At 31.0% G+C, this 20,427-nt stretch overlaps 1 protein-coding gene across 1 annotated transcript; it reads left to right on the top strand.

Moving 5' to 3' along the window:
- The first annotated feature begins 1,107 nt into the window (after nucleotides 1-1,107).
- Nucleotides 1,108-19,713, top strand: LOC131853789 (tyrosine-protein kinase hopscotch). Its single transcript, XM_059204828.1, has 21 exons — nucleotides 1,108-1,599; nucleotides 3,001-3,152; nucleotides 3,702-3,860; nucleotides 4,305-4,482; nucleotides 5,303-5,550; nucleotides 6,134-6,253; nucleotides 7,124-7,272; nucleotides 7,984-8,118; nucleotides 8,406-8,524; nucleotides 8,851-8,987; nucleotides 9,442-9,639; nucleotides 10,253-10,403; nucleotides 10,751-10,889; nucleotides 11,276-11,347; nucleotides 11,662-11,777; nucleotides 12,105-12,281; nucleotides 12,987-13,142; nucleotides 13,426-13,608; nucleotides 13,762-13,931; nucleotides 14,443-14,592; nucleotides 15,055-19,713. Exons 1-21 carry the CDS (start codon nucleotides 1,357-1,359, stop codon nucleotides 15,203-15,205), a joined length of 3,303 nt encoding a protein of 1,100 aa, XP_059060811.1. The 5' UTR covers nucleotides 1,108-1,356; the 3' UTR covers nucleotides 15,206-19,713.
- The last annotated feature ends 714 nt before the right edge of the window (nucleotides 19,714-20,427 follow it).

Raw genomic sequence — 20,427 nt, 5'->3', positions numbered from 1 at the left:
GCGAATAAATGGCCGTTAGTAGTTTAGGCCGTCTGTCTTAGCTTTATATTTTAGAATCTTCTATTGCTATTGATTTGAAATTTAGTATTGTATATTGAAAGTTTTATATACTGAGGGAAAAGTGTTGCAAAAGGCCTTAAAACCTAAAGAACTAGTTATCAGTTGCATAGCGCAGAGGGTGCAAAGGCGGCCAAAGTTAAGCAAACAATACCATTTTGACAACTATTAAATTTTTTTTTCCTCCTCCTCCATCTTTGGCTTCGCATTTAGCCAACATCAAAGTTAGGGAAATATACACAGAAATATAAAGAATGGAACGGAATTTTGTAAGAAATTGATTATGTATTAAAAAAAATAATAGGTTATGAATTTCCGGTTGGCCTCAAGTAGTGATAATGCTACGTCAATGAACTCCCCTTAAACAGGCAGAAAATAACATTCCATATCTATTACCAAAGATTAAAGTAATTATACCAAAAGGAATGTATATTATACTTACATTACATAAATTACAATATTATTAGGTATTGACGACCTCGGTGGTCCAGCGGTCTAGTACACCGCTTTACGACCGATGGTCGCGGGTTCGATTCCTCGCACGGCACAAACATTTGTATTCATGAGTATGATTGTTTGTATCGGTCTGGGTGTTTTCTATATATAATATGTATGTATTTACAAAAAAAAAAAAAATATCTATGTATTTGTATCAGTTATCTAGTACCCATAACACAAGCTTTAGCTAGCTTAACTTGGGTCTAGATGGCGCTGTGTGAATTGTCCTAAGATTATTATTATTATTATTAATAGGTATTACAAAAAATAGAACGAATCAAATCAAAAATTTACCCAGAGTTTTTTATGTCTTTGGAGACAAATATTTGTAGATATATTTTTACATTTTAGTACCGAATCCTTGGAGTGCAAGTCCCTAGACGTAATTTGCTGGTATCTGTTTAATTAGCCCGAACACAGTTGTCGAATCAACATAGTTGATTCAGTATGGCAATACTGTCAATTAATTATCTATGGCAGAGCCGTAAAATATTAAATAAAAAAAAAAATTATCTATGGTAAAACTTCCAAACGACTTCATTCTATATTTCTGTTCATTTCATGAATTAATTTCTAATTTCGTATATATAAATAAACATTAATTGTGGCATTATCTAATACTATAATTTAAAGTGGTAATATGCAATAACAAAATAATTGAAAATGTGTCTATGTGGACGGTGGAATTATAAAACTCTCGTTAGAATCTTGGAGAGTAGTTTATTCATAGTTTTGTAAACAAATTCTTATCAATACGACAATGTGTTGAGTGCTCAGAGTTTTTTTTATTGCATCTCTAGGATGGCATCTTTTGTTGAGAACGTTACGGTTTCGGTGGTAACTAATAATAACATCGATATTATACATTGTTCGGAAAATTTTACTGCTGAAGAACTGTGTATACAATTGTGTAACAAGTATAATATTCCGCCACTGACGCGTGCGTTGTTTGCGTTGAGAGTTAAGGGTACCAATTATTTCCTCAACGCTAATAGTGAAGTACTCCAAGGCAGCAGAGATTATGAATTACGAATTCGTTTTATGGCAAGTTTATAGTTTTGTTTATCTCTATGATTTTAATTTGTGAATAAACAAATTTGAAATTTAAGATACTTAGAGAATAATATATGTAATTACATTTTACATTTATCACATAAAAAATATGCAAAGTATTGATAACATTTCTGTCAGATATAAATACATATCACAAGAGGGCTATTGACAAACTTCAAACCCTGGCAAATGCATCTAGCATTTGTGTTTTCTGAGATTATTCTAACTGAACTACCATATCTGCTTTTATTCTTTCACTTCTCTGTTTCAATGACTTGAATTCACAGTTAAAATGGTTATTTTGATGTTATCAAGAAGTACCTCTTCTATAATATTAATGAAGTGTACAAAAAAATGATAAATGAATTATAATGTACATCTCTGTACCAATGTTTTGAATAAGGGTATTATTTTATTGCATGTCTTCAGTATATTATTTATTAATATATTATTATACTTAATATATTATTGTAATATATTTATTAATAATATACAATAAAGAATAATAGTAATGTTTAAGCTACATGAATATTTATAAATTTGTGAACTAAATGAAATTTTACACTATTTACTTAAGCATATATAAAAACATACATAAAATTTAAGTATACAATTAAAGGTCATTGGGCAAAATCTGACTCAGTTAACAAAAGTTATCTCACAAAAATCAAATTAAATGAATATATTAAGTAATAACCAACTGTTAATCTTATGTATTTAGTTATGTTTTTTAACCATGGGAATAAAAATTAAAAGATGAATAATAAATTGGCCTTCAGCATGCTTTTTTATATATAAAAATATTAAAATGCATGCTGAGGGCCAATTTATAAAACAAATATAATGAAGCATTCTGTTAAATAAACAAAATAACCAATATTAATATCAGAAACCTTATTATAATTAAACCTAATATATATATATATACATATATATATATATATATATATATATATTTATATTTATAATCAATAAAAATGTCTGAAATTTTACTATAATAAATGTTAATATATTATTTTTCTTTTTCATAGTTTGGTCTGAACCCCAATGTCTGCATTAATGCGACATATATATTCGTAAGAGATATTTATCTAAACTTTCTACGCTATTGTTTTTTTCTGTAGGTTGTGGGTTTAGCCCAATTACCTTTAGTTTAGCTAAATTGAAATTGTATACATAGTATGTTTTGTTTATTTTGAGTGATTAAATTTTTATTAAATGCAAGTGTATATTTACTTTTATTAATACTGTGCATTATAATTTACAACATAGAAACAATTTTTATATATATTGGATATATATTTTTTAAGAAATGACACATTGCAGTAACCCCAAATGATGGGATGAAGTCAAAGCTATTATTATTATATTAATAATGCAATTTAATTCCAGGTACCCAAGTCGAATCTTAATAGGTTATTGGATGAGAAGACTTTTGATTACTATTTTCAACAGGCACGAAATGATATAAATGAAAATAAAGTTCCTGAAATTAAATATCCAGAATATAAAGAGCAACTGTTGGGATTAGGCATCACTGAAATGTAAGTTTCTAATAATAAATAGTTTCAAAAGTGTTAGTAAGCTTATAAATAATTTTATTACTTTACACATGTATATATTGTAGCTGACCCACACAATTTCATTTTGACCACTCTTATTTGTCATGTATCATTATATTTCGCCCATTTTACATAATATCTTTTTGAATTATAACCCTATGTGTTATTCTGAAGTGTAAGCTATATTACTGTAATGTTTCATCAAAATATGTTCTGAAATTTTTGAGTGAAAGAATAACAAATATCCATTCATCCATACAAAGTTTTGCAGTTTATAATATTAATAAGATTTGCTTTCAATATGTCAGCTGTCAACACTAGGCTATTCTATCCTCTAAGGTACTATCCACCAATACAGACAGTTGTAACTCTTTCAGTAATGGTGGTAAAGTTACCGCCCTGAATATTCGCAGTCACACACATGCTAAAAACAATATTTAAACAAAATAATAATTAGTAATTAAATGGACTTCCATAAACACACCTAATTCCATAAAGTATGAGAACAATAACAATAATAATTTGTCTCAGGTGTCGAGCGAAGACAGAGGAAAACTTGTCACTGACTGATGTGATTAGAAATAGGAAAAAATACATCCCCAAGATTATAATGAAGAAACATGGCCCATTTCCTAAAAAACGTGCAAATACTCATGTTCCTATACTGTGCCGCCAAGGTTATACTGTGCAGTGAGTATGAGAACTTCTTTTTTCTATTTTAATCGGTGATCAGTCCCAAGACTATAAGTGTTGTGTGCAGAGGTGAGCACAGCTTCTGCATTTCAACAGTAAATTCTCCTCTCTCTTCTCCAGTCTCTTGACTGTGTGAGAAGGCTCCAAGAGCTGTGATGCCAATGGATTAGAAGGAGGAGGATTAGGTTAGAGAGTCAGTCTGGTCTGTATATTTGTGTTGAGAGTATGAGAACTATATTGATATAGAATTAGTTAAATTATTATGTATTTATTTAAATATGTATATTATAATGCATGTACTAATGTATGCTAATGTTGTTACAACAGTGAATTCATATGAATAATTTGATGAATGTGGAGAAATAGATGTGCATTTGCAGAAATTGATTGGTTGAAGGAATTTTTATATATAATATGTTAAAATGATTGTCGAATTTTCAGCCATTTTAAAACATGTTACCTAGAACAATTGTATACTTTGGCACCAAACTACTTAGCAGAGGAATTCCATAATGTATTATTGCAAAATGGTGACGATGTGGTTCATGTGCTGGTCGTTGTAGCGCCGTTTCATCAACAATATCCTGGTATCCGGTACTACAATACGGCATCAAGGGAGGTGTGTATTTATTACTTAAGTATTCTATTATCATATTTAATAACTAGCTGTTACCCGCGACTTTACCTGCGTGCGCGTACTCCTTATAACAATAGCTATCTGGAAGTGAAAGTCCCGTCAAAATAGGTCCAGCAGTTTCAGAGATTAGCAAGGACAACTAGACAGACAGACAAACATTTTAATAATGATTTTTTTGATATAAGTACCTTATATACTTTCTTAAAAAGCTGAATTTACATGCACACTTGTGTATATAATAACTATGTCTGTAGTTGTTTTGTGGCTTATAAGTGGCTTGTTTTAGTTTATATATTTTTAGTCAATAGCAGAAACCCTGTATCCAGACGTCCATAGGTCTGTAAACATATCATTAGAGGTATCGATACATAACGCCACACATGTGGAGGCGGTCGAGTGGAGGGTCTCAGTGATGACCAGCTCTGACAGAACAGGGTGGACACGGACAACGGACGGTTAAAAAAATGAAATATCAATGTGTCCTTAAAAACAATAATAAATTATGGACTTTTATACTTCTAAGTATGAAGGATACTATCTCCAGATTACTGCATTTATTTCACAGTTACGAACAGTTACGTTCTTTATATGAGAAGGTTTTCAAAATAAGACGACTTGATCTACTATCGCAAAATAAAACTAACTTGATGTGTATTCATAGTTCCGCAACCACTCTTCAAACTGAAACCTGGAATGTATATGTATATACAGCCCCCGATGGCATAAGTAGAAACAGAGTGTTATAATTTTTTCTGCTAAAAAAGGTTTTACAAATTTTTTAATGTTTTAATTTCCTTTCCAGTGTGTTCATGTATGCATCATAGACGATTTAATTTATTTAATGAGGAAAGAAGACCTATCTTTGGAAGTGTCTAGAAAGGGAACACCTTTGTATTTTAAATTCAAGACTGAAGAACAGCTTTCGTCTTTCATATCCATCTGTGATGGTTACTACAGGTTAATGGTGAAATGGACATTCAACCTTTCGAAAGATGACGAAACGCCGTCGTTGAAAGAATTATATAGACTGAAGTGTCATGGCCCTGTTGGGTAAGTCATAAATTTATAATGAACATTAACAAGATAATTACAGACAGAATAGCATCCCAGAATTTATGTGTGACATTAATTTTGAGGGATAAGAACGTTTCAGATATTGAAATAAAAGACTTATAAATTCGAGTTATCAAAATTTTTGTCCCGGTCACGCTATGTTCCTGATTATTATTTTTTTCAGACAATACATATATGTTTAAATATTTACATAAACAGATCTTACAATTTAAATTAAATTCACGCCCGTTACCTTTTTACTACTTACTGAAATAATGTATTTTGTTATTTGTTGTAATGTTACCTAGACTCAATGTATATGGACTGTACATTTCGTAAAGGCGAAAGGAAGCACAGTATTTTTGGCATTAGGTTTGTCTATTCTTTCTCAATGGATATTAGAATTCTTAAAATAGATATATTTTAAACAAAATACTACGATAAATATAATTAAAATGCAGTAATTATTTAATCAGGTCACATTAGCAGAATCAATGTAAATGTTGATTAAGTAACTTTAGTACAGTAGTACTTTAGATCTATGTATACTTTAAAATTTATTAAAAATATAATTTTACAGGGGCGCATTTTCATATCGTAAATTACAAGTAAAGTGTTCAAACAAACATGGATGTTACTTGCTACGACAGTGTCATGAGGAGTACAACGTATTTTATTTGGATGCGTGTAATAAAAACAGGTACGGAATTGCACTATTTATTTAGCATAATAAGTTTAAGATATGATAAGCCAAGATAATATACACATTGTAGTTTATTTTGAAACATGTACTGTAAATGTTTAACGAAATACAAATGTTTACTTGATGGTGATCTACCGCTGTCCGCCACACTATCAAACACACAAATATTGCTTAAGAAATTCTGATATACAGTTTAAATGTTTGACTGAAAAATAGCCTTAGTTCATTGATGTAACTTGTACATTGACGATGATTCAATAAATATTATTATATTATTACAAATAGTAGTAAAAAATAAGAGATTGTTTTTATGTATCTTTGCGTATAAACAAAATGAAAATGATTTTAAGAAATAAAATGAGACCTATGTGCATCCCAAATATAGAAAATTTCATGCTACATAATGACTAACAAACTCACTTTCGTATTTATAATGTTAGAATTTATACAGGTCTCTGACACTGTTATCTTTGTCTACAAATTATCAGTGTCAACTTTGTATATACAATATACAAAGTAGGCATATAATATTATATAATTCATTTTCTGATCTTCATATGACTGGAAAGATTTTATATGTTAGAATTTAATGAATTTAACTATAGTTTGTCGAATTCCGACGACGCACGACTTTTTTTAAAGAGTTTGGGAAGGGGCAAGACCATATGAGAGGAATTGAGAATATACCTGTATAGTAGTTTCATATTTTGACCTAATTTATCTATGAATAATACACTCATTGATAATTTAAATAGTGTATGTTAATTTTTAAAAGTATTTGTTATCTACAAAAAAGTACCGTGCGAAGCCAGTGCGGATCGCTAGTTGTAGTACAATATAACTATTAAATTTCTATTATTGTTGCAGCACGCCAGAGACATACAAAATCGAATTTAAGGGACATGGCTATATATTTCTAAATAAAGAGTACCCCAGCATCGAAAGTATTATTAGCCAACACAAAGTCTCTAAAGGGCGAATATTCCTTAATGAATGTTTGCCTCCATCTGAATATGGTATGTGTTATATACCTACCTAGTATATATTTTCTAGTTTACTAAGGTAGACAATATAAGGCAGTTTGCGTATGTACCATTAGCTGTCTTTATATATACGCTCTTTCAGGTGCGAATTCGCTTTAACGCAAAAAGTGTAAAAAAAAAAAGAAAGCGAAAGACGCGTGCGCACCGCTTACTCGCCGTTGTCCATCAATCGTGCGTGTAATTAATTGCAAAATGGCGGACATCTGACTATGGCAAATATATAATTATAAAGTTATTCATAAGTCTGAAACGTGTCTTTGGAAAATCTTTGGAATATAATATAAAATTTTCATCAATCACGCGCGAGAGAGAACAGTAGCAATAGATAAAAACAATCACCCAGGAATCCGCTATTAGGTTTTGCTGCGCTAAATTGGCGCGCTTTTGATTGTACACTAAAGACCTTGCCCTGTAAAGTTGACTAGTGTCACTTATTTTTGAAGGCAAGCAAACTTGCTTTCTAAACTGTTTTCCGATTTGATGGATGATATATAATTTCAGGCCATCTTAGTCTCTCGAATGTCGCTGCTTGAATGGTGGGTAGTACGAGAATCACATGATGTCCATAGCGTTGTTCATGTTTCATAAACACTATTGCCACTTTCCGTTAAAAGAATTAATAGTATGTTTTCCATTCCAATATTGTAATTCCACATGTTTTTAACCAATTTTCTATTTGTACAGATGAATCTCAAGTGTTGTTGTGTAGTAAACCCGAGAGACAGGGTGTACATATAGACCAGTCGGAACTGTCGGAAGCACTTAAGACCAACAGAAGTCCACGTTGTCTACTTAATAAGGATATTCACTTGTATATAGGTATTTTATTTACATTATAACTAACTATTAAATAATTTCTAGTAAATAAACGATAATACTGTTCCTTAAAACTTCAATTTCAACTTAAACACGTTCTTTTAGTTTCTTTATCTACTGTTATACACATCTATACAAGTTTTTTACAAGTCGTATTCATGTGTTTTTTTTAATTATTACTATAAAAACTTATAATAATATTTACTGTAGCTATAATAATAGTATAGCCAGATATACCCTAAGGCACTTAAAACATGGTCAGATTTGAATCGCAATGTTTTGTGTAACAGGTTCGGAGAAGTTCGGTGCGGGTAATTTGACGATGACGTGTAAAGCAATTTGGAAAATAGACGAAACTAAGAAACTTATTGTCGCGTTCAAGGCTCTACAAAAAGATGAACAGTTAAAGGTAATTTTATATTACTGTCATTATTTATTTTATATAAATTCTGTAATTTCGTTATAAAACAATCTTTTCGTATTCATTTTGTGTTTTTTGATCATTATACCTACTGTGTATAGTATAAATTATTAAGCTTTTGTCAAACATCAAAATTTTTAGACATACTAAGTACTATCGAAAATACTAAATGATAATACGAATACGAATCTAACTTTTTATTGAATTACGAAAAGTAAAATGGTACTCATTTATTATTCCTAAAAATAAAATTATTGTTGTTTCTCTGTAAATAAGATATATATACTTAAGGAAATCAATTATTACTTGCCCAGGGCTTTATGAATTTGGCGAGCAAATACGTAAACATCCAGTCAAGTTCAATAGTACGGTTATATGGCATGACATTCAATTCTCCTACTGCACTCGTCCTTGAATATATGCCGTATGGACCTTTGAACGAGTACCTCAAGTAAGTTTCTTAGTAATTACTAAACAATATGAATATTTCTCATTTTTACCTAATCAGTGACCATAGTTCGGGCGCAAATGTGTTCATGAAAGTGAAGCGGTCACTTTTAATGTATAAAATAATAATAATAAAAATCCTGGATAATTCACACAGGGCCATCTAGTCCCAAGCTAAGTGAAGTTTGTATTATGGGTACTATACATTTTTTGTAAATTTCATACATAATATACATAGAAAATACTTAGACCGATACAAACAATATACCCACAAATAAAAAGGTTTGTACCGTGTGAAGGATCGAACCCGCGGTTATCGAAAGTAAGGCGGTTTACGAAACCGCTTTCCTAAGTTTCCTTCCGAAACTTTTTTATGTATATATAATGCTGTCTTAATATTGTCATGCTGTGAAATTGATAATAAAATGTGTTGATAATTGATAATAAATTATGTACAGGAGCAATGTTGGCAAAGTAAAAGCCACCGAGCTGCTGAAGGTATCGGCGAGCGTGGCGCGCGCTCTGTGGGACTTATCAGAGGCCGGGGTGGTGCACGGACGACTTCGCTGTCGCCGTCTGCTTCTAGCGGCGGCTGCGCCTGATCGCCTCATCGTGAAGCTGGCCGGGCCCAGCCTGCGTCCTTACACAGCTGACGAGTAAGATACCTCAAATATTACCCTCAACCTTAACACATTTAAATTCAAAACCTTTATTAATTGACTACACATAATTACACAATATAACGCAAGTATTTACTTATAAGTTTAAATAGATACAATAAATATCAGTCTCTGAGTCAACGTGTCCTTTAGACACAAAGGCCTCCTCCAGCGTCTTCCATAATGTTAATCGGAGCCACAGTGAGCTAGCAATTTTTCTAATATAATTTGACCATCTTTTGTACTATTTTCCTCTTTTTCGCTTCGTTCTATACCGAGGAATCCACTCAGTTTTATTACTTCCTCTAAGTATGAGACCACACATACACATACACTTCAATCGGAGTTTTCTTTTATAACCCAATATGCTTCTCTCCTCTCTCTCCTTTAGCATGTTACAAGTTTTTATAATTTTTAATTAGCCTGGTTTGACATCTATATTACTGTAAAGTTTCATTAAAATCCGTTCAGTAGTTTTTGCGTGAAAGAGTAACAAACATTCATTCATCTATCTATTCCAACTCACAAACTTTCGCGTTTATAATAATACATAGTAAAATAATAATATATTGACATGTTTTGCACTTCATATAATAATGTTATTTTTCAGTGTACATTGGATGCCCATAGAATTCTTTGATGACATGAATCTGGCGAAGCGATCAGTTGTCGGCGACATATGGGCGTTTGCGACCACTATCTGGGAGGTTTTCTCGAATGGGCTATCTCCTTTGGAAACCAATCCAGTTATGACTGCTATTGTGAGTATTCTATATTGATATTTCCATTTTCTATATTTGTTTTATAATTACTATTTTGCTTTTGTATTCTTTGTAAGATTGTTGGATTATAAAGACTGAGATTTGGAAACTCATCTACAGGGCACAGAAATGTAATGTGTTAATCCTCAAATATGATAATATGAAAATCGTCAAATAAGTCAGTATTTTGTTGGTATAGGACCAAGAAAAAAAAATTTACTAATATGTAAAGTAATATTAATCGCCGTATTAAAAATCTTAAGTACACTACATTGTAGTACCAGAAACAAGTAAACTTCTAAATAAATTGATATTGTGATGAATAAGTAACATTTATTTATAAACAGAGTTACAAAAGAGGCAACCGGCTGATGCAGCCACGGTGTTGTCCGCCGGAGGTATGGACACTGGTGCTACAGTGCTGGCAGTCCAGCCCGTTGCGCCCACAGGAGATAATGAGGGACCTGAATCATATGCTATACAGAGGTACGCCAACGCCAATACTTTGATGATCAAAATTCATCTTTTCCCACTAATGATAATTATTATGTCATGAACTTCATGAGTGTAATCAAATGCTAAAAAGAGGGGGGGGGGGAAGGGATTGTTATCTACCATGTCAGATTGCCCTCCACGCGGTTCCCCCCTTGGAAACCATCGTGATAAATTATTGGTGAATTTGTCACGATGGGCTAACTGACCTTACCGCATGCTCATCTTATCATCCTCCACTGGCGCCCCGCCAGCGTAAGCCATTGATTCCATTGATTCCATGAGATTTGGGTAGTTGCACCATTCCATTATCATAAAAAAAAATTAAAAGAGGCGCTATAGCACCATGCCACTGGTTTATAAATAGTTTTATGTTTCAGAGGATGCCAATATCCACGAATATGAACTACCTAAGGTGACCAATAACATAGCCATGAACACAGTTATAGCAAGTAAGTGTTTAATTGTAACATACTTCCCGAACTGCACATAATTATGCAGTGTAGGATCTTAATTAAAGACGCGAAAATAGATTGTGGTACAAGGACGGACATACTCTATCTTTTATTAAAAAAATGCACATAAAGTATATCACTGTTTACCTGGCCCCTGTCTAAATTATCTTTTTATTATTGTATTAATGCATGAAGCAAAAACTTTGTACACCTTTTTACGAAAATTGCGCGGACGAAGCAGTGTGAAATTTGGCACACTTATAGTTTATATAGAGGATTGCAGAATGTTTATTTGAATGTTTATTTTTTAGGCGACAAATATAATTGTAATGATCAAAGTGACGCGGGCAGTAACCAATCACTGATCTCCAACGGCAGTACAATATTTATGAATGGCGGTACGATGCGTCAGCCAAATGGAAATAGAGTAAGTATAATTATATTTTGTAATAGGACCGTGTAATTTGGTACGAAACTGGATTGTAATCCAACACTATGTATGCCTAAAAGCTATATAATTTATATAGATGCATGCAATAAGCAGTAGATAGGGCTATACAATAAAAAAGTACAGTAAAAGAAAGAAATAGAGATAAATTTCTAGTGAATTTGTCACAATTGGCCTCATGCTCATCTAATTGTATCACCCTCCAGGTATCTAGGTACACTCCACTGGGCACCAGTGGAGTAAGTAGTATATTATTAGTGCAGGCGAGAGCATCATTCCATAATAACCCATAAAAAATATTTACAGCTGGCGGTAGGTATAACAAACGAGGACGTATCAAGCGTGCCTCGAGAGCCGCTTGAGTTCCCTGTTGAGCTGAAGGTGAGCGAGGATGACTGGCATCATGACAAGCCCTTGCCGATGCAGGCCATTGAGTCGCATGGTACAACTTACCTCGTTAGCTGCAAAGGGAAGATTGGTGGTGTAAGTATCATTTACAGTCGAAATATTTCAGAGGTATATTGAATTTTTTAAGAATGTTCATATCGAAAATTGTTTTACTTCATATTGGGAGTCAACTTTGAAAAATAATATAACAATTCAAAGTTAATCAAATATTATTATAGTGGTGACCTATTTATTTCATTAATTTTATAAAATTAATGTAGCCTACAGGTACTTCGTTAACTTTAGCTATCAAGCAGGATTAAATCCCGTCAAAATCGACCCAACAGTTTTAGAGATCAGCAAGAATAAATATACAAAACTTAAAAAATGATTTTTGTAAAAATTACCGTATAGTCTTTCATATACATTTAAAGCTGTTAATATGAAGTTCTAAAGTTCTCTAACGAAGTAAATAATTTGTCACGTAAGAGGAATTCTTAATAGAAAGTAAAATTTATTAAAGTCTTTCCTGTTATGAAATAAGAGATTATTTAGAATTGGTTAAGGGTGCAACAAACCTATTTAATCGGAGAGACGGCAATAGTGTGCCTATTAGTAATAGCTTGCCTATTGGTATTCCTTTTGCCATTTTGGATTCAAATTTTATACTGGAGTAATGTCGATGGAACTTTTTTCTTTCGGTCAAATATTGGGAATACCTTTGATTATTCCGTCAGGTATTATAGACGTGATAATATGTATGTATGTATGGAAATTTTATTATTTGATTATATATTACAGGGTAGCTATGGAGTGGTATTCAAAGGTATAATGTTCAGTGAGGATGACAATAGTGAACTTCAAACAACTGTGGCCGTCAAGAAACTCACCCCACAGAAGTCAGGCGCGAATTTGAACGCATATGCTGATTTCGAAAATGAATTAAAAATCATGAAAGTGAGTATTAATTACCATGAATTTAAATATCTTGTAACTTCAAGGCTTGTTGTGTTGTGATGCAAATAGTAGTGTTGATTTGAAGAATTACTGAGTTTTTTTTATATGGCTAAGTTGTTATTAAAAAGGAATATGAACACTCATGTTTAACTTTTTAGGCTTTTCATACTTTAAATTTGTAATATATTATAGATGTATATATTTTTGTTTACATTTAAATATTTTTGTAAATGATAAATATCTTTATATGAATTAAGCAATGACATTTTCTTATCTTTTACAGTGTTTGAAACATGACAATATAGTGAAGATATTAGGTTACTCATGGGACGATCAGACTCCAGACCCGACCGTGTTTATAGTAATGGAATATCTAGAGGAGAGCTCACTTAATAACTATCTAAAGTTTCAAGGCGATAAACTAAGCATCTCTCATTTGCTCAAATATGCAACGGATATATCAACGGTAAATATTTGATTTATTAAAAAAAAAATCCTTAAATGACCTAATTAATTTGTTAATAATTAAGTATAGGCGGAAACTCATTCGACACAGAAACAGAATTGAAAAATCCTTCATTTTGAAGCCGATTATAATAAAACGTATGTTTTGTTTCAGGGTATGGAGTATATATCGAGTAAGAAAATAGTGCATCGCGATTTAGCGACGCGTAACATACTAGTCGTAGATAGAGGTCACGTGAAGATATCGGACTTCGGATTAGCGCGAAGTATACCTGGCATGGATGTGTACCAACTGAAAACAGAAAGGCTTCTACCTTTCAACTGGTGAGCTTTAATATTATTTTTTGCAGTCTGTGTTGCTATAATTTTTGTTAGCGATTCTTATAACTGGAATGGTAAACAATCCGTGCAAAATTGCAAATGGGCCGTCAAATGGCGCCCATTTAATGGAAAGTGGCAACTTTTACTAGCATTTACTAAGAGAAAATTTTCTGAAAATCCTATGGGAACAGAAGGCTATGTGTTGGCGCAGATAAAGTCGTAATATCCGGCTAGTATATTTGTACATATTGACGGGAGAAAGCGGAATTGTCGTAACTTGAGAACTTTAATTTCAAAAAATTATTAGTCATATATTTGTCGATATAGAAAGTTGAAAATTGGTATATTACGTATAATCTATCTCAATAAATACGAGTTACGAATTTTTCGTTTGGTTGTTAGGTAAGTTGGGTTTTTCATCTTACGACAATTCCGTTTTCTTACGTTGATATGTATGTATACTATTAAGTCCTTATAGCAAAGTGCCTGCAATAATTATTATTCTTATAAATAGGTATGCACCAGAGTCGACCACACCACCATTTTTGTTCTCAACCAAAAGCGACGTATGGTCGTACGGTGTCACCATGTGGGAAATATTTACGCGAGTCCGGCAAGAGGTGCCCAAGTTCGACGTCGACCGACCCCGAGAACGTGCCTCATGGTTAGTATACAGCTTATGTATACGTATAAGCTTATATAGTATTTAGCTTTTCATGATGTTTCACTGAGCATATTTAAATTCAACATAGTAGACTGTGCTCTTACCTTTGCTGCATTTTTTTATGTATATGGGACTGAAATGGGAAACAAACTTATAGTCCACTTGATGGAAAATGGTAATCGTTAATACTACCAGATGTCAGCATTAAGGTATCATGGTGCCATACTCTATAATTTAGCAGCATTTTAAGGCATTTTGCTGCATATATTAAAATTGATTGTGGTAGAAGATACATACATATTGCTGCGTGACACAGATGGACAGTTGAAAATAAAAAGCAGGATGTAGTTTTAATCTATGACTTTCTGAATTACGACAACTCTTTCAAAAACGTTGTATTCAACCATCTTATACAATAAGTCTTAATATTATACTTATACTATACAGTATTTTTTTTTACAGTTTCCAAAAACCAAGTGACTGCCCATTGGAGATATATAGGCGTTTGATGACAAACTGCTGGGATTTAGACCCACAACGGCGTCCTAATTTTACAGATCTTAAACAAACCTGCCAGACATTCCTAATTGAGTACAAACAGATTTCAGACTAATAAGTTTATAAAATACAAAATTAGATCTGCCTATGTAAAAACGTTAATGCCATTATGTTTAACTATAAAACATAATTTTATAGAAATATATAATATTATATTTATATATATTTTTGACCATAATTATTATAGTCAAGATGAAGATAGTTTTGGGTGATATATTTAGATCTAATGCCACATCAAAGCAGAAAACGTAATTGCTATTAGAATCATTACTTTTTAACTGTTATTGCCATTTAATTAAAGTTTTATTTAAAGTAAGTTTTAGATTTGGCATTTTAGATTTGGTAAGTCCTGCTATTTTTTGACAAACAGTTTGCGACTAGTCGACTTGGCAATATATTAATGAGTAGAGGTCATTGATTAATAACTTTTTAATTAGTATGCATGTACATATAACTATATAACCCTTAATTTTCCAGTAGATGATCGATGCAATAATATGAATCAATTATTATGTATATAAATATTTTAGCATTAATATTAACAATTTTCTACTATCATTGCAGTCGATTTTGTTTGTGGGTATAGCATAGCATAGCAGTTGGAATAATCGGATGTGTAATCTATTCATTTTAAGAAATAAATCCCGATTATAACCTGATTGTCAACTCGAGTTATTGCGAACTCTATTTTGTGTAAATATAATTATGGATTTAGCCATCCAACTAAACAATAACTTATTTATTTGCCATGTAATTTTTTTATTGAAATTTTAACGAATTTAGTGACGGCACAATAATTTTGTGTATTTCTCTAGTTTATGAATATATGTAGATTATTTTAAATTATAATACAGTTAAACAGTACTGAATATGTACCTACTAAGTAGAAATATATTAATAATGCATTTTATGGAAGTGAGGTATTAAATCAATGCCTTTCTTTTTAAATACAATTATTTTAAATGTCTGACTCATTTTGAATCCGCATTAGTTAACTGGAGTATAGTTTATATACGATTTTCCTTGCCATAATTTTATTTTGTTTCTGTAAAATATAATATCAATAGATTATTAAGGGAATCCTTGTAATATGTCAATTTAGTTTTATCACCGAAGAGACTAAAAATAATATAATTATTTCCAATACAATTTATCTAATCGTATTTTCGATCTTTGTTCTTATCTTTTAGGACTAGGATAATGATAAAAAATATGACGAGCACAAGAGGCCGATAAGTCTTTTAACAAATAATTTTGAGTTTGAGTTAAATCATCTGTGTTTGGTATAGTACGTAGAATAGAAACACCGTAACTTGATTGAACAAACATGTTAGTTAAATATGTTTAATCTTAAACGACTGAAAGTAACTTTATGGTGCAAGCAAATGCATGCGTTGTAGAATCTTACCCATTTGACAGAATAAGCAATAAAATTAAGAAGTCAATGATTTTTGATATCAATTATTTATTTCTCATGTATGACTTTTTAAGGTTAATAGTAATACAGGGAACATAGTTTGAGACTGGATTGTTATATTATTTATTTATACACCTGTAGAGTTTCCTTGTGAAATAGGAATAGTACTGTTCATACGAATAGTAGGAATAAGCGAGTCATGCGAGTCGTTTGAATACGAATACCTTTTTTTTGGTTCCTTTAAAGCATTTTTTAAGTTCCGTGTGCGTAGTTTATAAGTTTAAATCTGTAAATGTTATTTTAGATACTTGTTTTATATTGTTCAGTTAGCTAAGTATAGATATAATTAATCCTAAGCATTTTCTTATTTTTACAAATACTTGCCGAGATTTTATATCAATTTAGTGCAATGATAGTGAGGTGTTAATTTTAGTAAACATTGTCCTTTCGCCCAATAGAAACGAACAATATTTGCCATAAATTACAAAATTATTATTATGAAATAATTGTGAGGTATTTTTCGTTAAGTAATCTCATATTTTATAACCAGGACTTCAAGTTGTATTAAAATTATTGTCAAACATTATGAGTCTGAATTTTATTGTTTGGATTGGATAAATTAAATTATTAAAAGTATTCCATTCTGCATACGATAATTAATTCGTTAAAGTGCGTTGGGTATATTTTTAACCAACAGATAAAGGTCCTTATTTTAATCATCTATGTATTTGCAAAATTTTACCACTTTGTGATCAATTTGAATTATTTTTTTGTAAAGAATTTAAAGACAAATCAGATTTATATTTATGTACATACTAATTTTGGTACTATCAATATTGTTTTTTAAATTTTAATTATGTTGCTACTAGCATATCTTTTGGGACTTCACTGAATACTGTTTATTATCTTACAAACCTCAATTTGCTTTAATTGTAATGAAGTACGTATGTATTATATTGCCAGTTTTTATATGCCATGAAAATGAATTTGTAATTTATATTAAAATGAATATTGGTTTATATTATGAATCGTCACCCAATGTCAATTTTATTAATAATGTTATATATTACATAAGAGTTGTAATGCAATGTTTGTTAAATCTTGCTTCTGTAACCATTCTAAACTTCCATATTGTAAATGAAGCATCATTTTATACTATTGATATATTAAGTAAACTGCTTAAGAAGTGACGATATTGTTCTAACATGATTAGCGTAGTAGAACAAATGCTATATTCAATAGTAACTTTCCATTGAATAGTATACACTATATTTGCAATATATATATTCTAAATTAGAACTAGTAAGTAAAATAGTAATATTTTACATAAAACCTGATTTAAATGAAACTAATTGTACGACATTAATTTCATTGACAGATTCGAGTATGACTAAAACAATTTTGTTTTACGATACGTATATACATTCCTAATATAAACTAGCCAGCGAAGTTGCAGTCTATTATCATGTGCCATACGCGGGGAAAAATAGTTTTTTTATAAACAGTATACGTGACTAGAGTAATGCGCCTTACAGGTTATTTTATCTGGAATCAAATATTATCTTCAAATAGATTAATTTGCCACTAAATTACTATTTCTGTTATACGAACATTATTTCTTAGCATCCATTTTCTTCGGTAGGAAATGGTTATTTTTAGGCGTTCGTGTATACTCTTAGACAATATTCAAACGTGTTTACTATCTGCTGCCAATGTGCGTACTGTACACTACAGAATTATAGATAATCGTAATCAGACGGAAATGATTATTACTGTTTAAAAGTAAAATATCTTAGATATATTTAAAAATATGAGTACATATGAATAACAGTTTAAATTATCTATACAAAACAAAATTTTAATAAAACTTACCTTGGTTTTGGTCAAGGTTTACTCTGTGACTTAAATCTTAAATATTTAACTTACAGACATAATTGGGCACCGATAAAACGTGATCAAAGGAACGGAACGTTTCGGATATTTCGGTGAAATTGTCTACTTATACTACTTATACATGACTTACTTTTACCCGTAACAGGCTATCCAATTTAATTTATGAGTTTTGTGTCTTGATAAATGCATTCGTAACATGAGTAATGGATAATAATTTAATATAAGATGCGTTTCTTATAATAAGTGATTATCCATTACCTAAGAAAGAAGAAAGAAAAATTACAAGTAATACATAGAAATGGGCGGGATTATCGCTATTTCCTTAGACTACGTTTCTCTAATCTATATAGTGTAACATCAGTCAAGGAATAAGCAAGTATCATTTACTAACATTTAAATAACAATAGGGATTATTTTTTTCTCAAGAGTTTAGTTTCTTCAAATAGAGTTTACAAATATATATTTTTTTATCTGGACCTGTTAGTAGTATAGTATTTATTATTGTATACTATTTCAATTTTTGAAATAGTATACAATAATAAATATTATATATATAAAATATATATAAATATATATTTTACCACAATATATCAATTTACCGACTGATTAGATAAGCTATGTCTTTACTGAGATTTAGTGAAACTACGCCATTATGTAGCAATATCGATACTTATTCTTAATTTTAATCGTATGTACTGAATATTTACTTTTGATTTTGTGTTGAAGACCGGACTTTAGAATGGTTAAAAGCATTATTAACCAAAGATGATATTCATTAATGTAGAGATTAAATTATTATTATAAGAATAGCTGTTATATTTTATCATTTACAATGTTTGCAATCATGTGTCAATTCTAATTTGTAAATAGCACAATTTGAACGTGTGTAGTTGTATATTTTATTATAGGTACTATTAATTTAGATAATATTTTAGATTATACTATAATATATTGTTGATGTTTTAAGTTGGCAACATTGTAATAAAAAATATTATGATATGTGATGACTGATGTTGTGATGGATGGAGCGTTTTCCGAGACGAAAACCGGTGCTAGACGCTGAAATTGGGCCTTATGTTTGACTGTTGATTATTCATTGAGACAGTTTGTTTTGGTGAATATCGAAATTTTTCTAAATCTAGTTTTTACAGCCCGGTTTGTATGTATGGTAAACATATGTTTAGAATCTAACTCAAAATTTGTAATGGTTTATGACTTATGTTTTTTATTTGAAATATAACGTTTTAATGAAGTATTTTTCTTTTGATTACTGTACACTAAATTGATTTTTCTAATCATCCGCCACATTTTCTTTTCATGAGTTTTACAGTTATACTCTGTTTTCTCTAAGTGATTGAGTGACTCTTTCTTTTTAATAGATAATACTTGAAAACTACAGGAGGCTAATAAAAATATACATACTTTCATAATTGAAACACAGATGCAGTCAGAGATAATGTCATTTTGTATATGTATTCTCCTTACCAGAAAGCTTACAGAAATATAAATTGTCATTCTTGTAATAATAATTAACCTAGCTTCTATCTGCGACTCGGTCGGTGTCACAATGATCGTCATGTACCAAATATAGGTCTAAATTAAAAATTCTGTCAGTCATTTAATCGTGAAATGGTAGCAGATTGACAGTTTCTTTTGCATATGCGATATTACAATAGTATCAATATCAATAAAATGAGTATGCCAAAAGTGTTTACTATAATACCTACTTTTTGTATAAATTTAATCAAATCTATCAGATATATGGGGACTGCCATTAATCTGTAGTCCATACTTGTGTCTGTGTTGTATTAACAAACACGATCAACTGTGGCAAATGCAAAGTGACATATTGACACATGGCGGTCCGTCGGCTCCCATTGCATCATCATGCACGAATACTTGCGATATGTGACAATAATTGGTAGATTACACGGCTGGAGAGCAGGACAAGCCATGTACCAATAATG

This window comes from Achroia grisella, unplaced genomic scaffold (genome assembly GCF_030625045.1).
Source record: "Achroia grisella isolate CSIRO2021 unplaced genomic scaffold, CSIRO_AGI_Agris_v1 utg906, whole genome shotgun sequence".
Lineage (NCBI taxonomy): Eukaryota > Metazoa > Arthropoda > Insecta > Lepidoptera > Pyralidae > Achroia > Achroia grisella.
This window is presented reverse-complemented; position numbering and strand designations above follow the sequence as displayed.